Source organism: Amblyomma mixtum, chromosome 8 (assembly GCF_055824585.1).
Source record: "Amblyomma mixtum isolate Tamu chromosome 8, ASM5582458v1, whole genome shotgun sequence".
In the NCBI taxonomy this organism is placed as follows: domain Eukaryota; kingdom Metazoa; phylum Arthropoda; class Arachnida; order Ixodida; family Ixodidae; genus Amblyomma; species Amblyomma mixtum.
The window spans coordinates 13,554,702-13,580,663 of NC_143019.1; the positions used below are offsets into that span (position 1 = coordinate 13,554,702).

Consider the following 25,962-nt stretch of genomic DNA (forward strand, 5'->3'; position numbering starts at 1 on the left):
TTGTGTTCACAAGAAGCGAGTGTAGCCAATCCAGCCAAGCCCAGCCACAGTCAAGATCGGCAGTAGGCAGAGCGTTTTTTGGCGTTTTCCTCGCGAGGCTCTTGTCTTGGAATTCCGAGTGTTGCCTCCAGTACTGCTCCGGCACGGACGGGGCGGTGGTAAGTAGCTGTCGATATAATTAGCCTGTATTCCCACGTATTGTTCTCATTTCTTGGCCATCTGCTTACGTGCACCGTGAATTCCAATGACTTGTTGCCTGGTTCATCTTCAAATGCAGAGTCATCATGGCACGGGGAACTAGCGCCGGGTTTGATCGTCATATCACTATCTTCTCTCCCGAAGGAAGGCTTTACCAAGTAGGTGCGTAGACTATTCTCAACTCGCCGATCTTCGCACTCGTTACGGTTAGTAAGTAAAATGGGCTGCAAGGCATCGCGTCACTGTTTTCCACTTGTCTGAAAGGGGCCTTACAAAGTTTCTCACCATTACAGCATCGTCTGGGTTAGCCGCTGCGAAACTGATGCATGCAACTGTGAGAATGCATTGAAAGCATTTTGTTCAAACGTCGAAGACTACGTGTAGTAGCTTTCGGCAAGCGCTTTCTTCATGAGAGGTCGGGGCTTGACTCATATCAGAAAGGATAGGCACATAATTGTAGACACAGGCGCCCACCTTAGCCGCCGCATAAGCAAAAAATCCAGCGGGTGTAGTGAGCATGGAAATTGCTCTGCAGTCACTAAGTCCGGCAGTTTAAAATGCGTACGATAAAGGTGGTAAAAGCTTGTTTTTATTCGTTTTTAAAAGGGGATGTTATTTTTATGTACCCTCTACAATGAACCCCCTTTTCATTCTTTATCCTGTTTATGCATGACTACATCAGTAGTAATGACAAGATTAGACTGTTGTTTCGCTGCACATGCCTCTTGATGCACACCTGTATCTGTGCTCTAGTTGTAGTAGAAATAGCATCAACTGCATGATACTGGTACGGTCGACACACACCGACGGAATTTTCTTACCTTTCTATTAAGTGAACAGAAATGTAGCACTAATGTTTGCTTGTGAAACTGGCAAGGCCAGTTTTTGAGGACACTGATCCATTTAACTATATTAATTCAAATTGCGTGCGGAGATTGTCAAATGGGTCCTAATTCTCAGTCATCTGCATGTAGAATATGCATTCAAGGCCATCAACCAAGGAGCTTTGACATCCATCGGGGTCAAAGGTGTTGACACAGCAGTGGTGGTCACACAGAAGAAAGTGCCGGTAAGTTACCCGAGCGCTGCGGCCATAACTTGCCCTCACTGAACAACACTTCCATTAGGACAAGCTGCTGGACCCAGGCAGTGTGACTCACCTCTACCAGCTGACTGAAGGCATTGGCTGCGTCATGACAGGAGTGGTCGGTGAGTCCTGCAGCTAATGTGGCGACGCCGGCAGCTGCTAGAGTGGCACCTTTGCTTTTGCAGCTGATGGCCAGTCGCAGGTGCAGCGAGCCCGCTTAGAGGCAGCCAACTGGAAGCACAAGTACGGCTACCCCATCCCCGTCGAGATGCTGTGCCGTCGTGTGGCCGACATCTCGCAGGTGTACACGCAGAATGCAGAGATGAGACCCCTGGGCTGCAGTGAGTGCTTCCGTAGTTGGTCGCCATCACTGTGGTAAACTCATGAATGTAGTTTACCGATATCCCTCAAGAGAAAAGTATACAACAGCTGTATCATTACCGGCGCTCAACTATGGGGCAGAAACGTGGAGGCTAACAAAGAGGGTTGAGCTTAAGTTAAAGACAACGCAGCGAGCTATGGAAAGGAAAATGATAGGTTTAACGTTAAGAGATCGGAAGAGGGCGGACTGGGTGAGGGAACAAACTCGGGTTAATGACATCCTAGTTGAAATCAAGAGGAAGAAATGGGCTCGGGCAGGGCATGTAATGTGAAGGCAAGATAACTGCTGGTCCTTAAGGGTAACGGAGTGGATTCCAAGAGAAGGCAAACATAGCAGGGGACGGCAGAAAGTTAGGTGGGCGGATGAGATTAACAAGTTTGCGGGGATACAGTGGCCGCAACTGGCAAAGGACAGGGTTAATTGGAGAGACACAGGAGAGGCCTTTGCCCTGCAGTGGGCATAGTCAGGCTGATGATGATGATTATGACTATGGTTGGGTTTGTGTCACCTAAGCACTTGCATTGCGCAGGCATGATGCTGATAGCCTACGACCCCGAGCGGGGACCACTGCTGTACAAGGCGGACCCGGCAGGCTACTACTGCGGCTACCGGGCCACCAGCGTGGGTGTTAAGCAGACGGAGGCAAACAGCTACCTCGAGAAGAAGTTCAAGAAGCGCCAGGACTACAACTCCAATGAAACCATACAGGTGAGTGCCCACCCCACACTGTCCCACACTGCCCACTGACCCGAACCCTCGGTGCTTGCAGCTGGCTCTGAGCGCCCTTTCCAGCGTGTTGTCGGCTGACCTCAAACCATCTGAGCTGGAGGTTGGTGTGGTGTCCAAGGACCACCCGCAGTTTCGGGTGCTCACTGAGCAGGAAGTCGACAGCCACCTGGTGGCCATTGCCGAAAAGGATTGAGCTCAATAAAAAGTGCCCCCGCCCTGCTTCTTTATTCACGACTTTGTGGCTGCCAGTGGATTCTTGAGGACCAGTATCATAGAGTCCCCTCTGAGAAACATTTTGGAGATGTAGCGGTCCTTGTTGACCGGGTTGTTCTTCTTGGACTTCCCTGTCCGCGGAATCTCAGTCCACATTTCCTTGACGTTCTCGAGCACCATGTTGCAGTGCCTGCGGAAGAAAGGACAGCACAGCATTGTTAGACCATCTCAGATGGTTATGGTTAGATCTGCTAGCCATAATTAGCGAATGGCTGCATGTGTACCTTTTAATTTAAAAGTTGTTTTCAACCAGAGCATTCTACGGAAAAATCTTCCCAACTAGAAGCTTTAACCAAAAGTAGCCATTGCACAATGTTAGACACAGTGCATCAAAACAATATTGCAGTTATAGTAATCAAAAAGAGTAAGCGAAAAAACAGGAGGCCCATCTAAAACTCCATTTCATACATAGCAGTCAACACTGCGGAGGCTGTAGAAGTAGTACGCCCACAAAACCGCGATAATCCACTGCGTGTAATTCTTGACGCCTTAGTGAGCGTCTTGAAAACAGGAGTGGTATAAAATGATGTGCTAGCACAGGGAATTGCGATAAAAGCTGTCAGGCACTCAGTGCTGGGGCCCTCTAGCTATCACTTTCACAGAGTGCGAACTGCGTTTTATGCACAGACGGAGCCGAAGCGATTCACCCTACCAGCTGCGTATCGTATTTCCACATGTCAATCTTGCTTCTCGACGAGTAGCAGGATTAAAATTTGGCTAGAGGTAACGCAAAGTGCAGGCGGTTGACAGTCACGGTACTTGAGATTTGTAGCAACGAAATATGCCTGCGTGAACAGGCACACTAGCTTTGGCAGTGTTGACTGCTGTGTATGAAACAACTTCAGGTCACATGGCATTGCAACGTCGCAACCTGCCCACCGTGGCAGTTAATGTCTGGCCCCTAGAGGCCACTCGGGAAAAGCAGCCTGGATCTCGCAAGCCCCATAAGTGGCGCATCGCTTAACTGATGCACCAGTACGTCTAAAGTGTTACAAGAACTCCGCGTGATCTATGACTCTAAGAGTGTTCATATCCGCAAAGAGAACCCCAGGCCACTGAAGGAACCCATTAACGCTATTATGTCATTCAAGATGGAGTTTAACTGTCCCCTCAAGTTTATTTGTTTACTTCCCATGAGCTTGCTTGCAGCAATGTTTACATCATGCAAGTTTGGGAAGCAGAATAGTAGCAAAATCTGATGCCTCCCAAACTTTGTAAATAGTGTGCCTGAAACTATAGCAATTATTTGAGATAATTCTGTTTGCTAGACATGACAGCAACCAACAGCAGTGGCACAGCCAGAAATTTTGCTCAGGGGGGGGAGGGGGGGGCTCACGTTGCAACGCGGCCTCCTTACAGAATTTGTGGAGGGATCAAACGAATAATAACTGCATTGCCATTGTGTATTAGTTAACGCTAAGCACTGTCTCGACAAGTGAAATATGTATTTTCTTTTAAATGAAAGAATGCATTCGTATGTCTTAAAAACCGTGGCAGGCATAACTGATACCATTGCTTCCATGTTTTTGCGTATTTAATAAGTAAAGAAAATATCACACGAAGTCTAGAACTATATCAGTCCGAAACCAGCTGAGCTGTGCATGCTGTTGATATGAAAAACTTAAAGGCCATAAAATTAGCAAGTATCCAGGACAAATATTTTAATGAATCTTTGTCGTTTAAGAACCGTGACATTTTTGTACATATGGAACGGCCAGGAAAAAATCTTAACGATGCTGTCCTTCGTTCCAGTGTACTGGGCAGCAGCAGCTGTCACCGGTCATGTATGAAAGAGGAGTTCTGCAAAATATGCATTAGAAGTGCGAAGGTACAACTTGATAAAGGACAAAAAAGTGTCAATGGAAACAAAGTCACTGCATGTATACACAAAACCTCGCAACAAGACAAATACACGTATGTCTCCATTAAATCTATGTTTCTAAGCAAAAGGCACTCTATACAAAGCGTCAAACAAGGCTAATAAACACCTTGCGCAATCGCTGATCGTAAACTTTACACATGGAAAGACGGACGATCCAGGCAAGAACAAAACTATGATAGCTGAAGTCGCGATATGTACTTGGGCCATGCTGCGCTCGCGACAGCACCATATGATTAGAATCATAGAGGAACAATGCAGAAATAAATACGAAAGTATGTATTTTTTATCTGTCTGCACAGCGACAATTATTCTGCACCCATAATTACAGAAGAGTATTCCTTTGGTTAAAAAAAAAAGTAAAAGCAGTTAGCTAAAAAGGAAATAGAAGGACAAACGAAAGCCACGAATGATGCCGCAAACTGAAATAAGCAATAACCGAATGTGTATGTTGGGAAACGTCGCCTGGGCAGGGCTTTTAATAAGCAAAGTCAGTCAAGATCGGTTATTGATGTTCTCAAAATTTTCGTATTCGCATGGTAATTTTGACCATGATGCTAACTGATGCTTGCGTTACGTGACTCCAGGTGCATGGGCTTTGCCACGAAATCCAACCCGAATTAGCAATGTTCGCGCCAAAATGTCTTTTCTAGTCTGAAAAGGACATTGTAGGTGACAAAATCCAGAATGACTTCCGGCGCCGGTGGTTGTTTTGGTCACCGAAACCAAGGAGCATAGCTTTGTTAGCAAGTGATTTGGATCCACATATCACAGTCCTGGAGGTCCAATTCATCGTGGATCGATTTATCTTCATACAGAACCTGCACATCACATGCCATGCAATGGTGCCAATGTGATGCAACTTGGCAAGATGCTGTCTTTGGGAATCCAGTATCACAGCGAAATAACACTTGTTAGGGCTTGCCTGTTGGTGGGCCATAATAAGAAAAATGGTGACTTATGATTTGAAGTACATGACTTCAGGTAGTGGGATTTATGCACCCTTGTCTTATAGCTACAAAAGTATTTGCAAACAAAACTGGTACAGGGGGCCTCAGATGACATCTTACTGTGACGAATTATTAAGCACCGCTGAATCTGTACACTAAATTGTAGGCAGTCTTGACACTTTAGGGAATCTACAAACCCAACACACATTTTAGTGGGTCAAAATACCAAAATGATGTACCAAATGAAGGGAAGCAACCAAAGTGTGCGCTTTCAGTAAATGTTGTGGGTTGTTTTCAGAGGCATCACTTTGAAGCGTAAAGTGGCGTCCTTTAACATCCCAGGCATACTGCAACTTTATTGAGAGCCCTTTTCAGACCTCACACTGGGAAGTCATATTTGAAATGTATACAATATGCTTATAAATTGGTTGAACCTGTAAAGGGCGATTAATGTCTTCACGCTAACTTAAAATTCCAAGAAAGACATGAAACAGACACTCTTCAGGCAAGGTAAAGTTCAACTACTACATACTTGCAGCTCTTTGTGCACACTTTGAAGGAAACAGACATGTCACAACTGCCTGCAAAAATAGCATGAACGAACGTGGAATTAAGCTGCAGATTTTTGTCTTGTGGCACCCTTCCAATGACCTGTTTAGGTGCACCTTTGACATCAACAAAATATGGAAACAAAATCTTGCTCACGGACCCACAGCTAGTAATTCAAATTACTCAATTTTTGACACCATAATTATTTATCAGTTGAGTACGAAGGATTGAAATGGTTGTGTGGATGCGTGTGACTGAGTAAAACTATGCGACTCCGCCAACTATCTCAAGTCCATACACCATCAGCTACCTCAATTGCCCAGGAGGGCAAATAAAAAGTGGACATTTTTTTTCCCCACTGCATTATGCTGAAATGTGAAAACCGGTTTTAGGATACCAATCAAAGAGAGCACAGACATTCTGGAAAGTTAGCTTCTGGCATACAATGGCATCCATCAAATGTGCTGCAGTAATTTTCAGGTTTACACTGGCTGTCCGAAATAGATAGATAGACACACATGACAACATTTGTTTACAGAATATCAAATGGTTGACTGAGACTACTCAGCAGGCAACCAGTATTTAAATGGGTACTATAGCTAGCTTACTGAGATTCATTTTGGTTTCAAGAGTTGCTACTTTGACACTGCTTGTTGCATCTTTGGCCTAGAGTGGACACAGTTAGGTTGACGATGATGATGATGATGAGGCACTTCAGCCTCTCAACACAGTTTGCTGGTATGGTTTCAACTCATTGCACAAACGCAGACAGACCTTATACAGGCAAACAACCCATTCACACACTGTCAATTTATCCAGGCAGCAAACGCTTCACCTGTGTGCTCAGAGTGAAGTAATAAACAGGACTGCCAACTGCACTGTGCTTCCTATGTCTTTGAAGAGCTACACCATTTTTTTTTTTTTTAACCTTCAGTCATTCAAGAAGTGCTCCAAAGTACTTTACCACGATACATGTCGCCTCTTGACAATAGCAGCGCCGCGATGAACACTACTGTGGTCCTGCCTCATGTAATGAATTAACATTCGTCACGTGGTTGTCTTTCGCCTGTGTTAATGTTTACAAAAGCATCAGGCACATGACAACGAGCTAGGCATCCTGGATGGAAGCATTATCAGACAGTCATAGCTTGGACAGGAACTTTCAGGTTCGTTTTCATACAAGCAACCGACACTGATCATTCGTTTACGTCCTGTGAAAGCTGCATTGAAGGAAGGAACAAAACAAGAAAGGCTACTTGGCCAGCATGTGACAAAGAAAAAAAAAGCTTACAGATAGACACGCAGAAACGAAAAAGTATAGGCAGTCAGACGTGCTGTGCGGACACACATGTGAATCCGCGAAAATCTGGCCTTCTGTCCCTAAAGCGCATTTCAACATTAAAAGTGTCACACGAACTTCTCGCACTAAGCAAAACAGTACGGCGCTGCAGGCAAACGCGGCCCAAAAGGGCTATCGATTCCCACCTGTCGAATGCCTTCACTCTGCCGAGGAGCTTCTTGTTGTTTCTGCAGTTAATCAGCACCTGAGTGTTGTTCTTCACAGACTGGGTGAGAACTGAAAGCGGTCCCGTGTTGAACTCTTCCTCTTCTCTTTTCGCTAACTCCTCCGGAGTCATTTCGCTCTTAGGTTTCTGCAAGAGTCTGGAGAGAGACAATGGGATTTGAGAAGTATGTACACCGCATTATTTACGGGCCTATGCCAAAGAACAAAAATGAGAAGCACTTACGACATGGTGGTAGCAGAAATGGGAGCTAGAACTCCACGAATGCAATGGACAAAGCGTGTGACCGTAGGACAGCACGAATTCGTCACAACCAAAAGTTCCGGCACACGGGTCGTACGAGATGCGCAAACGCAAAACCGGCGAGGCTTAAAAACGTGCTTGATGCGGCTTGGATGGTGACTTTGATGCACTCATTAAAGCTGAATCAACTCGAGGGCGTCAAGTACAAGCACGAACACATTACTTTTATTAATTTTGTTATAAACTTATATATTTTATTATTTATACTTCTATGAACTTTACTTCTTTTTTTTTCGGAGTTGGCGCGCAGTCGCAATGTTACTAGCGACGCAAATCCAATCCAATACGATCCAAATCTGTGATGGCCGAGAAAGCAATGAACACGTATTCGGGCAGTTGGCCGCTTGTTTCAGTTTTGTAACGAATAGACTTCTTTCGGAGCATTTCATTTGTAAACAGACTGTAAGGAAACCTGTGCTGTACACCGGACAATGGACCCCAGGAAGCAGCAGCAGCCTTACGGTAAGTGCGCGATCTCTGCGAAGGCGTTTTCGACATCCTTCGACGGCACTGTTTAGACGTCAGTGCAGCATTCGTAGATGGGGTGAAAGTGCAAGCGAGCGAGTACGCAGGGCGACCAGCCGGGCCGCAGCTGTTCGAGGACACCGGCTTTCCGGGCGCCCCGTACGGCGGCATGCCGCAGCCAGGCATGTACCCGATGATGCCGGACCCGATGGCAGCCATGGCTATGCAGTACGGCACCGCTCTGGCGGGACAGGGCAAGGAGATGGTGCATCAGAAGGTACGGCACGGTACGGCGCGGCCAGAGTCTGGTGTCACTTTCAATGAGGGGGCTCACTGGTTGCGCAGATCGAGAAGTACGTCTCGGTGTCCAAGATCAAGTACTACTTCGCCGTGGACACGGCGTACGTGGCCCGCAAGCTGCTTCTGCTGCTCTTCCCATTCGGCCACTCGGTGAGTGACTGCGCCGCATGGAAACGTTTGTAGCATGGACGCCACCCGTCTCCCTGCAGGACTGGGCCGTCAAGTACGACCAGGACGAGCCGGTGCCTCCGCGGTACGATGTCAACGCTCCGGACCTCTACATCCCGAGTAAGAAGCCTTCTTTTAACTGTAGGCACCCAATTCTAGTTGCATACTTTCTTCCTCCAAGTGCGTTATGCATGGTTCGCCACTTCAAATTCGCCTACGACCGCTAAATAATTTATCTGAATTTCTTTTTGCTGCTACGCTTTCAACAACCGAACGATGGCTATGACGCGTTGGGAGTTTTCACGGGCGCACGCACAGAAAAGAAAAGAAAAAGTGCAATATAATCACTTATGACGGTCTGCTTCAAGAGCAGGAATGACTACAAGCTACGTGACAGCGGTTATGGTGTTTTTTTCGCGCCTTACGTGACCTAAACACTCCCAACGCATCACAGCCATTGTTTGGGTGATGAAGCCGAAACCTTACAAGAAGCATAATTATTGAATGGTCGTAGGCGAATACCATGTGGTGAACCATATATTCTTATGTCTGATGCATCATTTGAAGCAAGAAAACATGCAAATAAAATTAAGTGTTTATGGTCCTTCAAACGACGATATAGCAAGAAACACAGTACCAAAGATTGTGTTGTGGTGCTCACGCTTTTAATGCTTGCAGGCATGGCGCTGGTGACGTACGTGCTTCTGTCGGGCTACCTGCTGGGCCTCCGCAACGAGTAGGTGTTCGGTCTCTGGAGGCGAAGCATGGTTGTGCTTACCACCCTCCCCTTGCAGGTTCAGCCCCGAGCGACTGGGCCTGCAGGCAAGCTCAGCGCTCATGTGGTTGACCCTGGAAGTGCTGGGCATTTGGCTGGCCACGTACATCCTCTCAATCCGCTCCAGCCTGCGCGTCCTAGACCTGGTCGCATTCAGCAGCTACAAGTTCGTCAGGTAGAGAAGGTCCATTTCACCGGGTCTCTGTTCTATGCCGCAAACCGGCTTTTTTGTTCCCCGCAGCATGATCATGGCCCTGCTGGCCAGCATGGTGCTGTACAAACTGGGCTATCTGCTGGTGTTGGCCTACGGCTGCCTCACGCTCGACTTCTTTCTGGTGAGTAGGCCTTGCACTGAGTGACACCCCCAGCGTATGAGATGCTGAGCCGTGACTGCGTCTGCAGCTGCGCACCCTGCGGTTGTCGCTGCTGTCTGGCAGCTCGTCCGAGGGTTCACGCCGGGGCCTCTACCTGCTGTTGGCCGTGTGTCTCCTGCAGCCCGCACTGGCCTACTGGCTCACGCAGCCCCTGGCCCACCAGCCTCAGTTAGACCAATAAACACTTCCTGCTGCTGCTGCTGCTGCCACAAGTTGCTGTCTGTCACTGGGCAGCCCAGGCTGCGCAGGTGCTCGGCGTAGAAAATCAGCTCCTGAGTCACCAGCCTGCACAGCAAAGAACAAGTCGACTCTTTGTGGAAGGGGGTGGGGTGTTTGTGCGTTGGAGGCTACGAACCCGTGTTGGGGCCCTCCGTCGCGGCTAATGGACAACCGCGCCAGGTGGCGCGCAATCACGGCCCGGAACGCAGTGTGCACGGCTTGCAGCAGGGAGGTCACGTCTCCCGGACTCAGCAGCTCGGCGACGGCCGCGTGGAACTTGGTCAGGTGCCGAGCCACCCCTCGGAAGGCCGGCGACGGCACGGGTGCCTTTACCTCCCACTGCACACAACAACGCAGAAGGCGGTGCTTGCTCTGCCCTTCTCCCTCCCTGCGGTGGCTTCCCTCCTCGACCGGCTCACCTCGGCTAGCTGCCCATCCAGCACGTTGCTCACGATACTGGCCAGCTTGGCGAAGATCTCCGTCACATGCTCGGCATACTCCTGCAATAAATGCATGACATATTTTTGACAAATGTAACATGGGTCGAATTTGATTTTCATGAAAGGCTCTTCCTGGCCTCAGAAAAACGAGTGAAAATATGCGGATATGGAGCGAGTTTTCCCAGAGACTCTGAGCCATGATTCCTACAAGATTCAATGTGCATATGCCAAGATTGGCATAAAACAGCATGGGACAAAGCAGTACTTCCCTTTCTGCAGCCAACTAACAGGAACTACTTTAAACTGTCGCTGAAGTAATGAACACAACGAAACTGCTTTCAAAATGCCCACTCCTCCCCTTCCATTCCAACTGTGCTTCAGGGCCCTCCCTAACAAAAATTTCAATAGACGTTCTATAGACTGTCAATTGAAAAGTTCAAATGGGTTGGCAGCAATGCGTACTTTGCCAGTGCTAGTTGATTAAAAAGCAACTGGCAAAGAGCTGAATCTGACATGCATTACTATACTTAGGGATACAAATACAATTAAACTGCATATGAAGTAGTGCATGAAACTCAAGTTCCCACATGTAGGTTTTTTTCTCTCTGAAAAAGCTATAATTGAACTAAGCTTTACACATTACATGCCATTCTCAAAATTCCCAGCAGCTGTGAATTGTTCTGTGCAAGCTGAAATCCTCGCACGTAACGCACATATAACATTATGTCCAGGAAAACAAGTGCCAAAATGCAGTTCTGCTGAGAAGATGCCTTAAACTTCGCACATACGCAACATTTCCACAAAGCCATGCAGCCAATTGACTGACGGTGTGTGTGATCAGAGTACTTGCTCACAAAATAGGCACACTATTTTTACCCAAAATTTATGAAACTTTTCAAGGTGTGTCCATTATGTGGGGTAGCATGTTAGCAAAGATTTATATTTTGACAAAATAGCGAGCGATTTATACACTATTTATTAATACCTCAACACAAGTGCGTCCACTGTGATGCAGAGCGCATCAATTATGTGAGTAAATATGCCACTTTCCATCACATCCTGCCCCACTGTTTGGCAACATACCAGATAAAAAGTTGCTGTTTGTACCTTGCCAAGGCAGTTCAGAAGCCTACATGGCACTGTAATGGAAGCACAATGGAAACAATGTGACGCCACACAACGATCAGCACACGGCTATAGCATTGCTACCAGAGGGCACTAGCAATGTACAGGTATAAGCAATATAAAAGGGAACATGTGAGCTGTTCCAAAAATTTGGAATCATGCCCCGTCACAAGCAAGACAAGACGTATCTGCAATTCTTAGAAGGTTAGAATTTCAAGAACATTACCTCCAATTCCAAAAGTGGAATTCAAACGAAAAGAGCACACTACTGTGCACAGCTGCCAAAACCACTTTCTGAAGCAGACGGCACAAAAGCAAGACAGGGTGTGCCTCCAGTGTTTAGAACAGCAACAAGCATCAGACGAACCCACTTTGCCACAGACTCGCATGCTCCCTTTCATACTGCTTCTACCCGTAACTTCAGTGTCACCTATTGGCATGTGTGGCACAGACTTATGCAGCTGCCACACATGTAGCACAGGAACTTTGGTGACTTTTTGGCATTGAAAGTGCAACAGATGCAAGTGTACTCGGCCAGTTGTCTCAGCTCTCCCAAAGAGCAAGACACAGCCTCGCAAGAACATGTTTTGGGGAGCATGCTCTGTACGTCCTCGGCCTCTGCACCGCCACGATAACTCACTCACCCATATCCTAAGCTAGTGAGCTTGCTTAGCGGGGTCTCAGCAAGGAACCTGTACAAAATGATTTGCTATACACCAGCGAGCATGTTTTCACAAGTATGAAGTGCCACTTGTGTCTTCATATGCCATTTCCTCAGTTCCAATGACCAGAAACTGCCCTGGTCGATGCTGCACAGTCTGCCAGATGCTAACCATGCCTCTGCTGTTTTTCCGCTGACAAGGTGTCCGACCAAGCCTGTCTTTCTCTGGAGGTCTTAGCACTGAAAACATGTCTGTCTCGACCTCGCATACTCTTCCACGATACTGCACTTGCACATAGCACAGGTAGTAGGGAGACAGAAAGATGGCAGGCAGCATTCAAATCGGATGTTGGAGTTAACTTAGCTCACATTCGCAACAAAGGCACGCGCTAATACAGGGCCAACTCAGTGCCTTGGTATGGTGGTATTTAGGGCTTCAAAGCCTCAGTTGTCCCAGTGGCTACTCGACTAAATTTGAAGGAATGGCAAGATCTGCATGGTGTTTCACAACGGTGCTCACTAAGACTATAGGATCACTGCCTCGGTAAGAGCACGGCGCTGACAAAATGCTGCAGTCATGATAGCGAATATGAAAAATGCACACAGCGGAACATCTCTCTGCCTGCATCACTGCATATGCTTTAATTTTGCTACAGTGAACCTTGTATGTTTAGATGCACTCTGGACTCCATAAAAAGTCAATTCCATTATAGGCACTCCATTCCCTTATGTAGCATCAATTTTAGCTCTCAGCAGCTAATTAGTACTTCAATTTCTTAGAACCTCGAGGTGCCAAAAGGGCTGCCACACTTCAAACATCCACCATACCAAATAACCCCCTAAAGCACATTAATGCAAGATTTCTATCTGGAGGCTCATAGAGCAATGAAACTGCCTACCAGTTGGCTGAATATAGCACCTGAAATCCATCGTGCAGGGGCTCGGACTTACCTTGGCGATGACATCGAAGTGCCTGGCAGTGTCCTTGCGTGTGGCCAAGTGCTGTTCGAAGTGTGCCTTGACACGGGGCAGGAACGCTAGCAGCAACTGAAGGCAGCGGGCTGCCAAGGCTGCAAGCGAGGCATCATTCCCTCATCAACCTGTGCGGCTTTAGTCAGCACCAGTACGGTACCCAACAGAGCTGGGACACGTGAACCTTAGTATGTTCAGTTGCACGCTTGAATGAACTGGACAAACACAAATGACGCGCACAATCACTTTGCCTCGCCAGCAGATGGTCAGCTTGAAACAAATGGCAAGGTGATTACATGATAGCAAACAAGAGAGGACTACAAAGTTGGCAGCATAAATTTTTGCCTTCTTTCTTGAATTTGCAGCGCCAAAAATATGTTATGCAATCCTGGAGGTTAAAACTTTGCATGCTATGCAACAATAGCACGAAAAATTCCTCTGGCTCCAGCACTCCAGATTTAACGTTCGAGACAGCTTCTGGAACTATTGAAAACGCAAAATTTTCGCTTGCGCTTAACATCTCTTGCATCACGAAAGTAAATTGCATGCGTGCATCTTTTTCACAAGATGTTTTACCACCAGTCCATTCCATATGACTTGCTCATACACCATTGCATGCTTCACATTGCATAGATCACAGACAAAGTTGCTATCACTCCATGCAAAACTAAAACCTTCTCGAATTCATTTATTCCATGTATGTCATAGAACCTTCCCCTTTCAACTCAAACAGTTTCATTATTTCATACAGCTCATCCCCTTAGTATTGGCCAAAAAAGCACTCAGCGCCAGCCTTGGTCGGTGCTTGATATTTTCCCGCCACGAACATGCCCGACCAGACGGGTTCCCGTCAAACCGTGGATTCCCGTTAGCACTGTATAATATCGAATTTCCGACCTATTCCAATTGCTTTCTTTTCGTTGCAGAGCTGTTCTCGGCTCTTGTTTTTTGCTTTCACATTACTCTCCTTTACTATCCGCTCCCCTCTGTAATGTTGTGACCTGACAGTAAATAAATAAATAAATGGCACCAACCCCCAAACCTATAATGTTGGTGCAGACATCCGCACAGTGAAGGAGTGTCGGGGCGTAGGAACCCAGTGATGGATGTTCCGATGTGTTACATGTGTGATGAAAATGTCTGCAAAGGAGAGCAACATCACACAGGCAGACAAAGTTGCCATTACTCCTACCCCTCTCGCATTCCTTTGCTGTGAGCACATCTACACCAAGGATGCGAATCCGGAGGTTGGAAAACCGGCTGGTATATGCGCTCGCCCACCCAGTATGCTGGCAGTGATGGTCTTGAGGCCGACCCGCTGCAGGGCCCCAGCGCCCAGCACCAGTTGGGAGGTGCGCGAGTTGAAGAGCTTCAGCAGCTCCTGCAGCTTGGCGGCCAGGCTCAGGCCAACCCAGGGCAGGTCCCGCGTGCACTGGCAGTACTCGAGCACCATGCGCAGCAGGAGCAGCGTGCTGCCGGTGATGCTGTAGCACTGGCCGTCCAGCTGCAGCTGGGGGGCACTGCTCGGCACGGGCTGCTGCTTCCTGCAGGGGGCGCTCTCGACACCCAGGAACTGGTCCACCATGTTCTGCAGCTCGGCAGGAATGTCGACACGCGCCCACAGCTCACCGTCCAGCAGCAGGCTGCAAGTGGGCGGGTGGTCACAGCACGGTCGAGCCAACAGCTGGAGCCTTACCCAAGCTTGGCCTTGTGCTCTTCGTGGAAGCGGCCCACGAACCGGTCCGCCTGCATGTGCAAGCAAAGTACCCAGGTTGAGACAACAGAAAAAGCAGCAAATCAGATTGCCATTGACACTTCGCTTCAGCCCCACAACATATACTACCAACCACATGACGAATGCAGTACACAAAACCAATGATTAACTGTTTCTTCATTTTCACCTCCATCGAAATACAGCTACAGCAGTTGAGATTCAATCCAGCAACCTTGTGCTCGGCAGCTAAGCACGAAAGTCACTGTGCAGCTGCAGTGAATCAAACTAACTCTAACTAGCCCAGCTTGCAGTGGTACTACGAACTAACCCATGTAAATTGTCTTCCTACTCACCTGAGTGCGCAGGGCCAGCACCAGGCTTCCCTGGCTGCGATGCTCGCACAGCTCGGTCCACCGCTCGACACACTGGTCAGCACGGCGGCACACTGCTGGGAAACTGCCCACGTTGAGCGCAGACCGGTGCGCATCCGATGGCACGAGGCGCGCGCAGCGCTCCTGCGCCGCCTCGCCCACTGCAGCCAGGGTGCCGCGTCGCGCCCGTTCGAGCTGTGCCTCGTCCTCCAGCACAGCTGCCTCCCCGGCCTGGGCAACCAAGTCCAGGGCCCGGCGCTGCAGCTGCGCAAGCTCGCAGGTGCGTCGCAGCACTCGCTCCGCGGCGTCCAGGGCACGCTCCAGAAGCGCAGTCCACACCTCGCCCTGGGACATGCCCTCGGCCAGCGCTGCTTTGATGGCTGCCTGCAGCGCCGTGCAGGCCTCGTCGCGCAGTAGTGATGCGAAGTCCATGCCTGCCGGCCGCCCGAGACGCAGCATGCCTGCCACAAGAGCCACTAGCGCCTCCTCCTCCTGGAACAATGGAAACGGCATTGCTGTCACCACTACAGTGGCTGTGTCTGCAGGACATCACAGACAGCATGCAAGGGAGGAAAGAAGAACACCACAGCACCAGCCAGGAAGATGTGCAGGCTATGGAAAATGTGCGCACTAAGATCTGGCAATCCCAAAACTAGGGTTCTCTCATCCTTTCTTCTTCTTGTCCCATCTTTATGCACAATGTTGCCACCTTAATCTATCATCAACTAGCCCAAACTTCCACTTGGCTGCATATAAGTTGTCATGCAGAGAACGGCTCCTCAAGACTAGCTGCCACGCGTCCTGCCAGGAATATGGCAATATATGCAAAGCACCATGATGTCACGTATCAAAAATAGTTGTTTCTGTTACAGGAAAACCATTAATAAGTTGTTACATGGCGAGGCAACACTTTGAGCCATGAGACACACCGCAGTCGCAAGTACTAGATTGATGTCGACATTTGTAGTAGTGACACGAGCATGGTATGAACTATTTCCCATCAAACAGGAGTACTCCACAGAGAAATTTAGTTAGTTAGTTATATGGGGTTTTATGGCGCATAAGCAACTATGGCTATCATGTGCCAAACACAAGGTTAGATGATGTTATGTCAAGTGTACAGAGGTTACATTATAATAGATTTCAAACATTGGCTTTCTTTAGAAACTTACAAACAAGTGAAAACTCGACAAGTGTTTGCTCGCCTAAAAGCAATGCGGGATGAAATGGAATGTGTTCATTGTAAAATACCGTAAAAAATTTTTTTCTAAGTTCTTCGAGATGCGAACAAGAAATTAAAATGTGATTTACTGTGAGCTCCTCACCACACATTTCACAGAGGTTTGTCTTTTTTTGTTAATAAGAAGTTATGGGTGATGTGTGTGTGACCTATGCGTAAACGACATAACATTACTTCGATAAAACGCTCTTTATGGCGGCATGATTTCCATTCTTTTAAAATGGGCTTTATAGTATGCAGCTTGTTGTGTCCATTTTCCCAAGAAGCTTGCCACTTGGCTCTTAGTCTGCTACGCACTAACTTCATGTAATCCCTAGGAGGCAAATTCACATGTTTTATTTCCATGGTTCTGGTTTGTGCAGCACACATGTCGGCTCTCTCATTGTCCCTAATGCCAATGTGACTGGGAACCCAGCCCACAGAGAAATTTAAAAGCTGTGTTGCTCCTACTACTTCAAGTCCTGCCTCGATACAGTCACCTGTCTATTACCTAGTTTCTATAGCATGGCTTCCAGGCAGCTTTTCCTTGAGCAGGCACCATCTTGAAAAAAATCACTCCTTTCTCTGCAGCCAATCTATATCCTCAAAATAATATGAAATACTTCCTTTCAGCTTTTGACAAACATTCAAGCTTCTGTTTAGTCATTCAGAGGATTTAGGACCAGTTCCACACCAAAAGAAGATGCTCCCACAAATGCCCCTATTTTGTTTTGTTAAAGGAAGCTATTTGCTGTCTTATTGTTTATGTCGGCAGTGAAACAAGTTTTCCAGCAACGTTCCTACAACTCTGAAAATAACCCAATAAACCAGAGCCTGATAAGTCAGATCTACAAATACGTTTACACACCTCATGTATAAATACAGGTGCCTACAAAAAAAGTAAACATCTTCTGAATGATGGCAATGCCTTAATTATACCAATCGCAGAGCATTAAATTTCGCTGCAATGAAACTGTAGGTAATGCTTTGAGACAGCCTTCTACTTTGGCCAAAAAGCCACACAGCAACAGTGATGTCAGAAGCAGGGAAAGGTCACTCACTGCCTTTTGCATTAAATGCTACCCTGGTCTTTTATGAGCTTGAAATACTGATATGTGCTAGTGGCCAACATTTAACAAGTCTTGAGAAAACCAGAACTGCAATAAGTTTCAAGGGGCCTCAGAAAGCAGACATCAAATTGTAAAGCCAAGACAAACATCTAGCATAGTGGTAACCATGGCACACTAAAGTTCTCATTGCCAGTTGTGAAGTGATACTTCCTCTTTTGTTGTACATGCAGCCATAGAAGTGCTGCATAATACTAAAATATGGATTTGTATTAGGTGCACAACAAGCAGACACAAAGCATAACTGGCTTGGAAACCATCTTCTAACACAGCCTGTTCCTTTTCTCACACATTGTGGTTACACATTACAACCAGTGTAACGAGCATATGCCTAGTGATGCAGCAATCAATGCAGTGTAGGAAGAAGTGCAAGTAAGAACCACTCCATGCAGTGGCTGCCTCCAGAAGTAAGGAACAGGCTTCTGCACCACTGTAGTGCTGCTTTTGCTACCAATGTATGAGCAAGTTTCCATTTTGTAATGCATACACTGTCATGTTTAACACTTCCACAAACAGACAACTGTGAGCACATTTTGATCTGCCAGAGTTTCCTAAATACAGGTAGCACAGACGTCAAGTACAGAGATCAAGAAGCTGAATAAGTAGCGGCACCAGTAAAGGCAGCTTCTGTCCACAGACCTAATATCAGCCAGTTTCACAGCAAGAACACATATACCTTCCTCAATGAACACTGACTACTGGTGGTGGCAAATTAAAATTAATTACTCACTGACATCCACCCGAGCGCAGCCATACGGCTACAAAGGAAAGCTATACAGCTTTCTCAGAAACTGTATAGCTTCTGAGAAAGCTATTTACCTTTCCTTTGTAGCCGTATGGCTGTGCTCGGGTGGACGTCAAAGAGCAATTACTCCCTTATTGCAAATCTACTCCACCTTGGAGGATTCCCCTAAACATTTGACCATGAAGATAATTTGTAACTTTGACAGATTGCATACGTGTATGTCTGATTTTTCATGTTCTTCAAGCTGTCATTCCATTCTTCAGCCTTGCTTTCCTGGAATGAGTGTGGCAGTCACATGTGGCAAGTTGTGGTGTCTGTCACTCTCATCTTATGTGCAGGTGATTGCAATGAAGCTCCGAGCAATTACGGCATGGAAGCAGCTGTTTCATGTCTGTCTGTGGTGTGACAACCAGTGTTCATTGAAGCTCATAATGAAACTTCGTGGCGCAATGGGTATCCTTTGCGCGGCCGTCGGTTTCTGCGCACCTGCTGCCCGATAGGTGCCAAATCATCGGGTGGTCGGTTGAGCTCCGCGCTGAGACCCCGGGCCAAGTCGGCAGCCATGTTGCGCTCAATGTGGCGCTCCAGGTCTAGCAACTGCGTGTCCAAGTGGCGCAGGCTCTGCACGCCCGCCAGCTCGAGCGCCAGGATCTCGCGGCTCGCCTCGATGAAGTCCAGGGCGCGCGCGAAGTCGCCGGTGGCCAGCAGTCGCTGGATGGTGGGCTGCGCCTCGTGCAGCGTGGCCAGCAGTTGCAACTTAGCACAGAGCGCGCGCTGGCGTGCTTGCCGCCGCCACAGCAGCAGCAGCCGCAGGCCCCCGCCGGCCAGCTGGTCGCGCGTGCGACCCAGCTGACTGCGCAGCCCGGCTACGACGGCAACGCAGCCCGACAACCGCTCGGCCAGGACGTCGTGCGAGCGCACCGCCTGGAAGAAGGCGTCCGAGCGCAGTGACACCTGACGCGCCAGCTGGACTTCCACCAGGTCCAGGTAGTGGGTGAGCCGCTCCTGGAGCAGCCGCGACGGCCCGGCCGCCCACGGGATGGCTTGCGCGAACGTAGCCGGCTCCTCGAGCCGCAGCTCGGGCCCCAGGAACACGGCGGGCAGGCAGAGCGGTTCCGCCGGTGAGGGCAGCGCCGCCGCGACCGACGTCGACGTCGCCGGCCGACGCGACCGCGCGCAGCGTGTCAGGAACGGTTCGAAGAGTTCGCGGGTGATCCGCGCCCCGGGCCCGCCCGTCGGCGGCGCCTCAGTGAAGTGGTCTCCCCAGGTGCGCGTGAAGAAGTCGGCCTCGCGACGGCTGCGGCGCGGATCGTTCAGCACCGCCGGCAGGTTCTGCGCCGAGCGGTGCAACGTCCAGCGCGCCTCGGCCACCGCGTCCGGCCACTCGCCGCGCAGGAGGTGGTGCTTGGCGACGTGCGCCTCGTAGTCCTCGTCGCTGACGCCTTCGAGCGGCAGCGACGCGCACACGTCATGTTCACCGTACCGGCACACGAACGATCCGCCTTCCTTACTGCAGTGGCGCTCGCGCAAGTGCGTCCGAAACTCGTCGGCCGTTCTGAAGGCGCGCTTCTTGGGGCAGTGCTGGCAGTGCCTCCAGACGGGCCTCGACCCGCCGTCCGACATGCCCGGCTATCTAGCGCGGCAGGAACACACACCACGCCACCGAACATGCCCACTGGCTTAGGATCCACATACTGCACGACAACACCACCTGATTTCACCCGGCTGTAGACTCCACGTTACAGACATGCTAGTAGGACATATACCAGATGCACCGAACCGACACAGATGCTACCGAGACCCGTCCGTCTACGGTCCCATAACCTGTCGCATCTTGTGGCTCTGGTTATTACTTGGACCGACCGAAAACGTCTTATACCAGATGTGGAAATGGCACTAGAAATAACATAACTTGTTACAACAAAACTGAATTAATACAAAATTAGGCGGAAATACTAAGTGAATTTGCAATTTATAAGTGCTCTTAAGTCAAAAAGCAATAAATGTAACAGATTCGTGAACGCCTACTGCAGCTTGGCGCCATTTTCGATTAGATCGCAATCTAGTAGTGATGGATCACTTGTAGGATCACCTGTAGTAACAACTGGCGAATCATTTTCGTACAAGCAAGCACGCTGCTCTGACCTTACGTCGACGCGAGACGTACAAATAATGAGCGAGTACTGACATTCATATGACGCACTTTCATAGTTCACAAGGCCTGCCTTGAACTACTCAGACCAGACGCAGTTGGGAACCTCACCATCAACCAATTTAGCCAATAGAATTTTGACCGCTTTAGTAATTTGCATTTGCAACACAGCGTAGTCATTCCTGAAGAAATACATTAAGAGCACGTGGATGGTAATGTCTACACAGCCGTCTAGTAGTGCATTCAAAGGCCCCTTTTCGAGCCCAGGCCTTAGGCGCCTGTTCCCTCGTCGAGCGGCATGCCTCGGCGTAACCGTGAGCGGAGCGCACTGGAGGGTTAAAGACAGCGATAGCAAGGAGAACGCGAGGAGGAAACCGGAGGGCACGGTGGTAGCCTGAAGACAGGCTGGAGAGTAGCGCGCGCTAGTCGTTCGCCCGAGAAGAGGCTTATCTGCGTCAGAACGCTATACGTGTTGCCGAAGTCGAAACTCAGAGCTGCCTTCGTTCGGCACCGAGTGTTTCATATGCGGTCGCCTAAGGTTCGAGTACCCCAGTGGCTGCACCAAAAAAAATCGCATTACCGATAAGCGTAATCGCAAGCTAATTTTTTTCCTCCTGTGGCTCAAGAGCATCGTTATTCTCACGACTCTCTTGCTCTATGGCAAGCGGATGCTCATTCTCTTCACTACTAATCTGTGGGTTTTAATATGCCAGTGGGTGATGAGGCACAGCATTAATTTCAACCACCTGGAGTTCCTTCATGTGTGCCGAAACCGCAGCACATGGGTTTGTACGAATACTATTTCGCCTCCATCAGAATGGGGCCACTGCAGCGGGAGTTGAATCCAGTCTCGCTCAGCAACAGGGCACCATGGCCACTACGGCAGGTACTCTCACAACAGGTGCATGCAGCACCATGCATATATACACACTATAGCACAGATAGATGTAATGGTTTATGGTTTATGGGGTTTAACGTCCCAAAGCGACTAAGGCTACAGTCGCTTTGGGACGTTAAACCCCATAAACCATAAACCATTACATCTATCTGTGGCATAGTGTGTATATATGTAAGGTATATAGGTAAGGTGTATATATGTAAGATAGATGTAAGGTTCCGTGCCAAGATGCAACAGTAGCGCCACCTAACAGCATGCCCACTAGTGGCATGCTCGCATTGTAGGTGTGAGAATTCAGAAAGTGCAAGCGTACAACACAGGCAGTTCACAGGTAAGCTCTCTGTAACAGCAGTGTTACTGCAATGAAGGCTCTAGCGCTAACTTCTCACATAAGTAATTCCTTACTAAAGTTTTTTTGTAAGCAAAAGCTCCATGCACTACAGCAGAAGGCTGAGATCACATCAGCAACCCAGGAAGGAGCAAGGATTTTTGTCGCGTGGTACACTTATACATGGTGTTTCATTATAATCAATGTTGCATAATTATAAGTTTAATTAGAAAGTAATTGCTAAGTTTGGCAATTATTCCAAAATATCCCTGAAAGAGGCATGTACCTAGCCAGAAAACCCAAACTTGAAAGTGATTCTGTAGCTATATTATTCAGCATTTTAATTTTTCTTTAAATCTGTACTCAAGAAAACTAAACAGATTATATGACAAAGAGGTAGAAGATTTCTCCTCTGTTAAAAAACATGGAGGTGGAGTTGAAATGCTACATGCTCACGACACAAGTGGTGCACTGAAGCAGCTTAAAGCGACCCAGAAATGGTTTTGATGGACATATTCTAATGCAACAAACCCATACAGATGGTCTTTGCGAGTATTTAAGAACAATTTAAAATCTCTGAGTGGATCCGATAATTTATAAACAACATCTAAAAACTGCTGATTGCAAGTGATCAGGCCAACACCTCATCACATGTTCTTACCCACGTGCCCCTCTTGCCGTAGAGTGGAGAATTTGGACGAGCCTTCTCACTGGGCATGTCTGAGTGACATACCAGATGGGCTGGGCAGGGAGGGACAGGGCGCAGTAATGGCCTCTTTTCTTATTTTTTTTCTTCTAGAGCTTCGGAGCATGAGTTGAGGGGGGAAGAGGATGAGCATCATTTCTCATTGCCGATACCTTCTGTGTTAATGAAGCTAGCTTAAAAAATTTTGCGGTGCGATGCAGTGACGAGTGATGGAATATCAATCACTCATGAGCTTGTCCTAACCTTAGTAAATATCATTTCATGTGCTGTTCCCAATGCTTTTGAACCCATTTGCACACACAGTTTAGTTCGCAGTGTCCACACACAAACTGGGCTCAAGCTTCTCCAAGCACCAGCATGTCAAAAAGAAGCCATAAAAGGAAGCCCACTGAACATATGTGGCCGTCTACAGCATTGATTTGGACATGGATTTATTCGACTAGATCTATTTACAAGGTGGCTTGCACAAACAATGATATTACTATGCGGTGGATGTTCCAGATGTAGCTTAGCGGTTCTTGTTGTCTTCATCATCCGAAGAGTCGTCCTGCACAGCAAGCACATTCATCAGCACACAGAAGAGCAATGATTCCTAAACATGCGTCAGTTGGAGCCTAGCTGGCTAAACAATGGCTAGCAAAAGCTGCATGGACACTGGAACGCTAGACTCAGAGGGCCAAGGCAAGCACTACGGGTGAAAGGCAACAAGACAGCTCGTGAAACGGACTCAAGAGCAGCAAAAGCCTGAGCAGTAACGCAAGTGGAACCATCCCAGCTTGCTCCTCTGCGATCCCTGAAGACTAAGCACCCATATGTTGTACTGCAAGCCTCATAATGGGCTCAAACGCTGTCACCAACTGAATGCACAAAAACAAAACCACATTGTTAAACGCCCCAGCACGTGGGCCACCACGCCATACGCAGTGCAGCAGTGCAGACTTCAAGCCTGCCATTTCTGTCCTACGTTATTTCCTGGTCCTTTAGGGCCTAAGATACGCAGTTTTGTGATGCTCAATGACGACGCCATCATGTGGTGCATACCATGTGATGGCATCGGTGAAGTACGGGCAGCAAGTGTTTGGTGCTCGAGGGGGCAGTCACAGTTCGCGCATTCGTATCATCCGCAGCGGGGAGGGAGGTCGTTCGTAACATCCAAATTTCTGCCCACTGCACACAGTGCACTCTGGCCAGGGCATTTTTCGAGTGCGCATCATCCTAAAATTAGTACCAGTCTGGATCGTATCATCGATATTCTACTGTGTAACAGTCCTGGCACGAACATTCCAAGATCGAACCGAATGGCAGAAAAGAATATTCCATTCTCGACTCCAAATTTCTCAGTAATGAATGTCAATAGAGCCACAAAATGGCAAACAGTAGATTTTACAAAAAACGAAAATGGGATAGAGTTTATCCCCAGCGTCCCTTTAAAGGGGCTGTGAGAGGGGGTCTCAACAGATGCGATATGCCTATGATGCTAAAGGACACAGCATCACAAATATCCTCCAGCAAAAATTTTTTTGATGCATTTTGTGGAAGCTGAGTTATTTGTGGTCAAAATTTGAATTTACGCGCCTTTGTGCCTTTCTCTCTCCTCTCATCACTTTTTGCACGCTGAAATGTCAGTCCACTGGCTTCATGCACTCAGCTCCTCCGCCGATTGCCAACGCACTTGGGAATTCCCCAAGGGGCGGAGCCAACGCATTTTAAACTTGTTTGGCATCGACGGCGCTGGTGCGGCGAACCAATGATGGCATTCCGCTGCTGGCGTAAAGAGCGATACATGACGCATGGATTCGGGCAAAAACTCGGCATCACTGGTCACCGCGAGGCGCGGAAGCGCGAGTTCCTAAAATTGTATTGTAAACTATTGGCTTGCTTTTGAGGTCTTGTACGCGGCATGGACACTCGGTAGCCTCTACTCTACAGAATGCAAGCATTTCATGGCCAGCCTTCAATACCCTTTTCAGGGACCCTTTAAAGAATGCAGGCATTTCATGGCCAACCTTCAATACCCCGAAATTCTTTCTTTCCCCCCTTTGGACAACACATGGCACAAACCGACCCACCTCGTCCTTCTCCCATCGCTGCTGCTGCCGTTGCCGCTGCTGTGGTTGCTGCTGGGGCACCTGGAAGGGCACGGGCTTGCCTGCTGCCTCCAGGGCATCTCGCAGGCAGGCCAGCGCCCAGGGGGCGACAGTCGACTCGTCCGCCGCCTGCATCACCTGCAGGGCCTCGTCCACCTTGCCCTGCAGCGCTGTAGCACATACACAGTACCGGCTTTGCATCGTCTCCTGGCAGAGAACATCCCAGTCAAAGATCAATCCTAACAAACCAGCTGCACCCTTTTGTCTGCTTTGCTTTTACTGACTGCAGTAATGCCTTTTATGGCACAAGGGCAGATTGGTCAAAAGAGCACCGCAGCTATCGTGTTTGTGGTTTGCACGAGGCGGGCCAAAGACCCATGTTGCCAAGCATTTCAATGCAGATAAGCTGAGCCAGGAGCAAGCTTGTGCCCAATGGGAAACCAGTGCGTACCTGGCAGCAGTGAGGATCGAACCACTGCTGTGCTTTTAGGGAATTTAGGGGAATAATGCTTCAGCTTACAACGAAACAGAATCCGAAGGCCTTTCCCCTACTGCAGCCTTTCTTGCTCCCCCGCCCCCCTTCCAACTATTACAAATAAAATCTTTTTGCCCGCCGCGGTGGCTCAGTGGTTATGGCGCTCGACTGCTGACCCAAAAGACGCGGGTTCGATCCCAGCCACAGTGATTGAATTTCGCTGGAGCCGAAATTCTAGAGGCCCGTGTACTGTGCGATGTCAGTGCACATTGAAGAACCTCAGGTGGTCGAAATTTCCGCAGCCCTTCCCTACGGCGTCCCTCATAGCCTGAATTGCTTTGGGACGTTAAACCCCCATAAACCTAAACATTTTGCACACCACCTTGAGAGAGAGTTCTATTACCCATCACAGCAAAGTTTCCAGTTTGTTTAATGCCCCATGCTTCAGAGGCCTCGGAATTAATTCCGACCAAGTGAGGTTCTCTAACGTGCTCCGACGTTGCACAGCACAAGCAGGAGTTTTGCTCAGTGAGCTTAACGTGTTCATAATTCTTGTCGTCGATCAAATTGACTAGTGTTAACAGGCTCTGTAAGGAGCGAGTTGAGCCAAGGAGACGGCGGTCAGTCACTATTCCTGCAAATGCATGACAATGGCAAGCAGCACGCGCATGCCGTGTGATGCTGACCACTGAGCACGCAGTGCCTTCCCTGTCACCTCGTCAGAGTACACGCAGCTGCAGGAGCAACGTGTGCGTACGTTACATGCGC

General features: G+C 48.5%; 5 protein-coding genes across 8 annotated transcripts in view; 2 read left to right on the plus strand and 3 right to left on the minus strand.

The window, feature by feature from the left end:
* Positions 1-2,623, plus strand: LOC149331399 (proteasome subunit alpha type-6-like). Its single transcript, XM_089556532.1, has 7 exons — positions 1-158; positions 278-360; positions 1,173-1,267; positions 1,326-1,407; positions 1,471-1,626; positions 2,197-2,375; positions 2,437-2,623. Exons 2-7 carry the CDS (start codon positions 285-287, stop codon positions 2,587-2,589), a joined length of 741 nt encoding a protein of 246 aa, XP_089412658.1. The 5' UTR covers positions 1-158; positions 278-284; the 3' UTR covers positions 2,590-2,623.
* SmD2 (small ribonucleoprotein particle protein SmD2) lies at positions 2,596-7,955 on the minus strand. Its single transcript, XM_089556533.1, has 3 exons — positions 7,796-7,955; positions 7,533-7,709; positions 2,596-2,799 (listed from the first exon to the last, which is right to left on the minus strand). The coding sequence occupies exons 1-3, from the start codon at positions 7,798-7,800 to the stop codon at positions 2,625-2,627; spliced, it is 357 nt and encodes a 118-aa protein (XP_089412659.1). The 5' UTR covers positions 7,801-7,955; the 3' UTR covers positions 2,596-2,624.
* Positions 7,956-8,174: 219 nt separating this feature from the next.
* On the plus strand, positions 8,175-10,711 carry Yif1 (Yip1d-interacting factor 1). Its single transcript, XM_089556531.1, has 8 exons — positions 8,175-8,335; positions 8,446-8,615; positions 8,684-8,788; positions 8,848-8,926; positions 9,485-9,542; positions 9,601-9,756; positions 9,823-9,916; positions 9,984-10,711. Exons 1-8 carry the CDS (start codon positions 8,305-8,307, stop codon positions 10,134-10,136), a joined length of 846 nt encoding a protein of 281 aa, XP_089412657.1. The 5' UTR covers positions 8,175-8,304; the 3' UTR covers positions 10,137-10,711.
* Positions 9,450-20,397, minus strand: scat (VPS54 subunit of GARP complex scat). Of its 4 annotated transcripts, none has more exons than XM_089556529.1 (8): positions 19,035-20,396; positions 15,440-15,949; positions 15,069-15,118; positions 14,654-15,015; positions 13,352-13,470; positions 10,594-10,674; positions 10,311-10,513; positions 9,450-10,240 (listed from the first exon to the last, which is right to left on the minus strand). In XM_089556529.1, the coding sequence occupies exons 1-8, from the start codon at positions 20,169-20,171 to the stop codon at positions 10,096-10,098; spliced, it is 2,607 nt and encodes an 868-aa protein (XP_089412655.1). In that variant the 5' UTR covers positions 20,172-20,396; the 3' UTR covers positions 9,450-10,095. The 4 variants fall into 4 exon arrangements, 3 of the variants coding, with proteins under 3 accessions (XP_089412655.1, XP_089412654.1, XP_089412656.1); XR_016285043.1 differs by lacking the exon at positions 9,450-10,240 and adding an exon at positions 11,698-11,753 and having other exon boundaries at positions 10,459-10,513; positions 19,035-20,397; XM_089556528.1 differs by having other exon boundaries at positions 9,450-10,513; positions 19,035-20,397.
* Positions 20,398-23,046: 2,649 nt separating this feature from the next.
* bsf (bicoid stability factor) overlaps positions 23,047-25,962 on the minus strand; it is a 40,482-nt gene continuing 37,566 nt past the window's right edge. Inside the window, exons 29-30 of the mRNA XM_089556534.1 lie at positions 24,702-24,889; positions 23,047-23,179 (exon numbers count right to left, since the gene is read on the minus strand). Coding sequence (XP_089412660.1) covers positions 23,141-23,179; positions 24,702-24,889 — 227 coding nt within the window. The 3' untranslated portion in view covers positions 23,047-23,140. The remainder of the gene's footprint in view (positions 23,180-24,701; positions 24,890-25,962) is intronic.